Source organism: Sphaeroforma arctica (assembly GCF_001186125.1).
Source record: "Sphaeroforma arctica JP610 unplaced genomic scaffold supercont1.207, whole genome shotgun sequence".
Lineage (NCBI taxonomy): Eukaryota > Ichthyosporea > Ichthyophonida > Sphaeroforma > Sphaeroforma arctica.
This window is the reverse complement of record NW_014040351.1, coordinates 104,086-110,774: the sequence shown is the minus strand read 5'-3', so window position 1 is coordinate 110,774 and position 6,689 is coordinate 104,086. Positions and strand designations below refer to the sequence as shown.

The window sequence follows — 6,689 nt, the reverse complement described above, 5'->3', positions numbered from 1 at the left end:
ATATATTAATATATGTAATCCATCTTGATATGCGAACTTCATAGTGTTGATTGTGATGATGTATTTTAGAATATCTTTCGATCCGTCTGATGTATGCCTGGTGTGTGTCTAGTTCGTCAACGTGTAACCTTTATATACCATAGCCCCTCCCGCGGGCCACTAAGCTCCCCAACGCTCCACATCTTACAACTGGGTAATTATCTCCCACTTCTTATTCACTCGCGTCGGCGTGCACACACTCACTCTCTCACTCACTCTCACTCACTCATTCGCACGCACACCCACGTACAGTCGAATGGCCCAGACACAGTACCAAATGCGCAACTCCCGGTTAGGCCCCCGGAAGGCTCCTCCCGTTCGCCGTACTGCCAGTCTACACAAAGCCAAGAAGGCCAAGTGGCGCAGAGTGGAGGATCTGATCATAGACGCAAGCTACGACTCCAGTGAGAAGGACGGTCTTATATCAGGTTGGTGAGTGTGTGGGGGGTTGCGCTCGTGCGTGCATCTGGGTGGATGTTTGTCACGAGTGTGGGTGTGTGTGTGTGGGTGTGTGTGTGGTTGCGCTCTTGCGTGCATCTGGGTGGATGTTTGTCACGAGTGTGGCTGTGTGTGTGTGGGTGTGGGCGTATATCATTGGATACTGGCCACGAAGGTATGCAAGCGTGTCAATGAGTGTGAGTGTACACAAGTCTTGAGATTGCCGAGCGGCCACGCAGCACAGGGTGTAGGGTATGTCCGTGAATGCAAGCTACGTTTGGGAGGAGAAGAATGGTTTAATTACGAATGCGCGAATATTATTGTGTGTACCTGCGTTTATATGGGATCACGGCCATCTTAGGAAAGTTCGGTACATTTACTCGCACTGAGATGTCTGATTAATGATTATAGGCTATACTTCCGGACTAGCCGCACCTTTGCGTTGTCTTCCTAGTACTCTCGACCAATCAAATAATCCCTTTTTTTCTCCCACGTCTCAGGCGATATTAAAATGGCCAGCACGAGTATGAAGCGCATCAGCAGTCTACCCGCCGAAGCCTACAGTCGGTCTATTCCTGGGATTGGCAAGGTCTTACCACGCAGTCCACTCGAACCGCAAGGGCTCAACCATTTCTATAGCGCAAAACCAGACGCCAAGAAATTGGACCAGAGGTAGAAACTAAAAGCGGTCATTAAAAAAAATGGGATGCGTAGTATGGGAAAGGAAGGATGAAATTTTTGCACATAGGTCACACTGGCTACTGTAGCATTTGCGTGAGTCGTCTTGCCACACTGTGTATGTGCAACTATGTACTTTGTACACTCAACTGTAGATAGCTGGCTGTACTGCCAATTGTACCGATTATACCACATGCGTTAGAGCGCAGAATAATACGAATATCGCCACACGACTACGACGTCTGCGATCCCGAGCGTACACTCAAATGCGCACGATTTCGAACCTTTCGAGCGCACTCGGTGTGCGACGGACCTCCGTGGCTGAGAATATTCTGCCATTTATCTCTACTCTTTCGCACGGGTTACATCTCAGCCAGACTCTGCAACATTTCTTTGATCTAGCAGTGCTACTACTACCTCACTTCATTGCATATCACATACTCCTGTGAGATCAGATCGCCGAACTCCTGTGCAAACTACGATAACTATATACCTGCGACTTTGTTTGGTATTTCCTATCTGCAGCATTTCTATTTTTAGCACATATACATTTCAGAATACTCGCGAGCTCTATTGATTCCTGGCTGATCAGGTGAAGTGCGTGCCGCGCTGTCGTACGCCTTTTGTACCAATTCTTTGGGCTGTTTGTGTGACATAAAGTGGAGCGGAGGATGCGGCATTAGTAGCTACGACCACAACCCTAATTTGACGATGCCACTGTGGCCCATAGAGGCTGTGCGCAAATAAAAATCTGTATGCGTGGTACGGGTTATTTGAACACCCCCAGTTCAAGGGAAAGAAATATATGAATTACATCATAGTGCACAATGTCTAACGTAAACAGGCATGCGCTGCGCTTAGCTTGTTGCACGCCTACGAAAGGTAACATTGTCCGAGAGACATTTAAAGATAGAAGAATACTTTCACTGTTATACAACAACGCGGCTCATGTGGATGTATTTAATAGTATGTACAGATATAAATATAAAGGATCTCCACTTTTAGTTGTGGATACTACTGCACACAACCACGATTTTTAAAAACAAAGAGAGCGTGGGAAGTCTCTCTAGCCGTGTCTGCTTGCGAGGATGCGCTACATATTATTTTAAATAAAAAATGAACAAAAAAAATGATAAAGCAACACTGGCGAACAACATATTTTCCCCTTTAGTTCGGTACTTTAACAATATTTTTAATTCTGACCAATCGCTGCGATTGTACAATAAAAAAAAAGTTAAAACAGTTCGCCTTCATAAAAAGTCTTCACAATGCTTTTATTTACATATTTAAATTGCTTCATGTACTGCTCAGCCCCTCAAAATGAACAGTGGTCCCAGTTTCGACCATACGTCTACATACACAAAAGTAGTAAGTAAGTCACTGGCGTATATGCATCTCATACCACAACACAGTCAACACCATTTTTTTCGTGCACATGACCGCCGCAATCAGACTTTAATTCGAGTGCGGCGTTGTTTCTCTTGAATGTCTCTTGAATGTGGCGTATATAAGTAGTGAGTGTATATAATGGTCGAAGCCAAAGTGCATAAGAATGATCAGGAACAGCGCAGAAAATCACTCAACATGTTCAATTCACTTAGTTCCATGCTAAAAAGGGGCAAAAACAAAAAAAACATGTCACAAGTCACCGGTGAACCCTACGATAGTGATGGCAATACTACGGATTTGTCTTTTGCCGAGAACGATGCTCGTGCATCTGATGCCAAACACAAATCTAATTCCAATGGAATGACGCCGGTCGATACCGAAAGGGAATTGGATCGATTGCAGAGCGATAACAAGGTACCTGATGTAAATTTTGGTAGTAAAGTTTTAGAGACGACATCTAGTTCGCATAGGGGCCAATACACCCCCCTAGAATCCAAGAAAAACCCGGCTGCTGTCACTACACACACCCATTTCCCTTCGTATGCGGATGTAAACAATGATCTGAGTATGAGTGGATTCGACGAGGTCACGCTGAGTGAAAATAGTTTGCTGGGAGTGGTTGACGTTGTACCAGGTGACCCGCTTAGTGGCTTCGAGCTAGGCACCTCCCCACAACCTTATCACCTGAGGAAATCGATCAATGTAGATGACGGTAGCGAACAGCGTATGAACGGTGGTCCCGAAACATCTCACAAATTAGCCCGTGCTAACATGGATACGGACGAAACTGACACAGAAGTGTCCCGAAATGACATTGACCACACTGGTGTTGAGCCCTTTAAAGTTGGCCCGATATACAGTGACAATGACTCGAGTCAGGTGGCGGAGAGGGCTGATGGTATAGTACCAGATAGATTAGATGTCAGTGATATAGCTAGTGATCACGGTATGGGCCTCGATACGGTTGGGGTGAGTGAATCGGAAAGCGATGAAGATGCAATTGAATCTAAAGATATTATACACAACGGTACGAATAGTGGTACAGAAGGTGCAGGATTTAACCGGGTAGGTGTGAGTGATTCGGAATCAGACTCCGAAGCAATCAGGGTTAACCGAGTCGTCGCAGAGAACCAGTCCGACAATGTGGACGAAAAAGTAGCCGGTTTCAACAAAGCGGCACATAGTAGTGCCGAGAGAGAATCTGATGAGCAAATGATAGGGTTCAATAGGGTAGCACACAGTGACGTGGATAATGATGCTGACGGGGAAATGACAGGATTCAATCGCGTCGCTGTACAGAGCGAGTCCGAAGATGAGAGTACAGGTGCCGGATTTAATAGGGTGGGACATAGTGACTCTGATAGTACCGATACTGAAGAACTGTCGGGGTTCAACCGAGTCGCCACAGCGAGTGATTCCGACACGGACAGGGAAGGTGCCGGGTTTGAAAGGGTCGCGCATAGTGATTCTGAAAGTGCCGATGACGGCCAACAGTTTGGATTTAATCGTGTTGCATTTGCCAGCGATTCCGAAGGTGGGTCTGTAGTGGCTGGTTATGATAGGGGAACACACAGTGATGCGGAAAGTGATGAAGAAAAGGCAGGTTTCAATCGCGTTGCTCCAGAAAGTGAGTCCGAAAGTGAGGGAGAAGTAGCTGGGTTCAATAGGGCGGTACATAGTGATGCAGACAGCGATAGTGATCCACCTGCGGGATTCAACAGAGTGGCGGCTATGGGTGACTCAGAGAGCGAGGCAGAAACATCTGGCTTCAATAGAGTGGCACACAGCGACACAGAGAGCGGAGATGATAGTGCCGGGTTTAGACGAGTTGGTGTGAGTGATTCCGAAAGCGATGCGGAGAGTGAAGGAGATGCGAATGGCTTTAACAGAGTCGGACATAGTGATACAGAAAGCGATAGTGATCCGCCTGCGGGATTCAACAGAGTGGCAGCTATGAGTGAATCAGAGAGCGAGGCAGAAATGTCTGGCTTCAATAGAGTGGCACACAGCGACACAGGCAGCGATGATGACAATGATGCCGGATTTCGACGAGTTGGTGTGAGTGATTCGGAAAGTGATACGGAGAATAACGTACATGCTACCGGCGCTAGTAGCATAGCACGTGGTGATGCTGGTAACGGTGGTAAACTACCTGTGGGTGGGCGTAGTTTTGGCGTCGAGTCGGTGGCCTGCGGTGATACAGAAGGACAAACTGGGTGCAACCTGGATGGCCGCAGTGATACGAGTAACGATACAGAGCCAATAGAGACGCAACGTGTGATCAAGATACCATTGGACACGGCTGCCACCCAGGATAACCTTGAGAAAAAATCCCCGCGTCCGCCCAGTCGGCGGTTCTCCAGGGAGTCGATGTCAGTCAGTGTGGAGGACGTGCTGAGCTACTACACCGGCAGTGGCAGTGGCAGTGGCAGTGACCGTAATGAGGAGGATGGTGTTGCAATTGGTGCTCTGGGCGAGCCAGTCAGCAATGAAGGGATACCAACCAGTGCCAAGTCCCTTGCGGGTGCTGCGGCGGTTGCTGGTATAGCTGTATTGGGTGGTGCTGCTGTGTTGCCATGTGCGGCTGTGGGGGCGTGTGACGTGACGGCGCTGTCCGGTGCACAAGACCCAGAAGTAGAGGTTGCGAGGGGAGTCGAGGAGGTAGATGAGATGGGGGACAAACCGTTCCAGCAGTCTCGGGATAAGGGTGCAGATAGTGTGCCGAGTATTAAACCCCGAACCGGGGCGGGTGTGGTGGAGGGTGATGATAGGCCCGTAGGCAAGTCGCGGAGGGTACTGCCAGATGCTGGGCGAACGAAGACAGCGAGTGAGAGCAGCACGGACGCAGATGTGAGTAGTGCCACTGGGCGTAAGCCCAAGCCGCGCCAGCGAACGCCCAATCGTACCGGTCCCACAGGCACACTATCGGCCACGACCTCGAACACCGATACAGATACAACAGAAACGAACCGGACCGCCAACGGACAACCCCGGCAGACGACCAGGCCTGTACCAACCCAGGCCAGCGCTTCACAGTTACCACACGTGCCTCGACCCCGCCACTCTGTGGATACCAAGTACAGGGCCGATGGGCTGAGCTCAGGGGCAAACAGCATGAGCAGTCTGGCGTCCAACACAAGTGTGAGTTCTATCCTTAGAACGGGCGACAGCACGTGCGGGGTGGGCACGCCGCTGGACGATGACCAGAAGAAGAAGGTGGCGTTCAGATCAATGAGTACCGGCAACGATATGACGGCTACAATCGCTGCGCTACATCCAAACAAGGCCGGTCGACCGCGGGGGCCATCAGATGGGTCTGTGCCTGTGTCGGTGCCTATGCGGAGAAATAGTTCGCAGAATACAGCGGACGACACAGCAGCTGCATCTGCCTCTGTGCCCCAACCAACCAAGGCCACCCGACCAGACATATCTCGCGGACCGGCAGCCATGCCTGGTGGTGTGCCCGTACCCGTGATGCGAGCGCATAGGAGTGTAGACAGTGGACACTCTATAACCCTGGACGAATCGGCTCCGGCGGTGCTACCCCCGAAGCCAACGGTGGCCAAGCGACAATCATCACAGGGGTCTTTGCCTGTGGCAGCAATGCATAGCTCAAACGATGACATCGCCACCACACCCGCCAAAGTGGTGCCGAAGAAAATCACCAGACCATCGGTGACGGAGAGTTCTGCCGCCAACACTGCCAGCAACGGCGATACTGCGGACGAGAGTGTGGCAGATGCGTATCCTCCGCGGGCTAAGAAATCCATTGGCCTATCTGATGGTGCCGTAGACCCGGTTGAGAAACCCGTCATTCAAGATCGTGTCAAAAAACCTGTCAAGACGCCAGTCAAAGAGCCCCTCTCGTACCGCTCTACTGAGCCTGCCAAGCAACATCAAGTCGCTGTCACCGAAGCCATAAAGGAGCCTGCGCCGAACGCTACTCAGGAATCCTCAAACCTCTTTAACCCCCCCACAGCAGCGAGGGACGCCTCCACAGGTGTCCTCAGCACCCCACAACCGCCCGTTGTAGCACAAACAGGCGAGCACACAGCCGTGACTTCCTCGTCGCAGGAACACGTCCCCTCGCCTATCGCACGCCCAGACACACACGCCTCGCGGGTCACCCAGCGTATGTGCGCTAT

General features: G+C 50.4%; 2 protein-coding genes across 2 annotated transcripts in view; both read left to right on the top strand.

Annotated features, from left to right (window-relative positions):
- The first annotated feature begins 292 nt into the window (after nucleotides 1-292).
- On the top strand, nucleotides 293-1,195 carry SARC_03884 (hypothetical protein). Its single transcript, XM_014302323.1, has 2 exons — nucleotides 293-467; nucleotides 978-1,195. Exons 1-2 carry the CDS (start codon nucleotides 296-298, stop codon nucleotides 1,151-1,153), a joined length of 348 nt encoding a protein of 115 aa, XP_014157798.1. The 5' UTR covers nucleotides 293-295; the 3' UTR covers nucleotides 1,154-1,195.
- Nucleotides 1,196-2,790: 1,595 nt separating this feature from the next.
- SARC_03883 (hypothetical protein) overlaps nucleotides 2,791-6,689 on the top strand; it is a gene marked incomplete at its 5' end in the record, with an annotated part of 6,414 nt that continues 2,515 nt past the window's right edge. Inside the window, one exon of the mRNA XM_014302322.1 lies at nucleotides 2,791-6,676. Within this exon, the coding sequence (XP_014157797.1) occupies nucleotides 2,791-6,676 (3,886 nt within the window). The remainder of the gene's footprint in view (nucleotides 6,677-6,689) is intronic.

Coding starts and splice junctions, on each gene's coding strand:
- SARC_03884 (XM_014302323.1), top strand. CDS start 296: ATGGCCCAGACACAGTACCAAATGCGCAACTCCCGGTTAGGCCCCCGG. Junction 468..977: donor GAAGGACGGTCTTATATCAG/GTTGGTGAGTGT, acceptor CCCACGTCTCAG/GCGATATTAAAATGGCCAGC.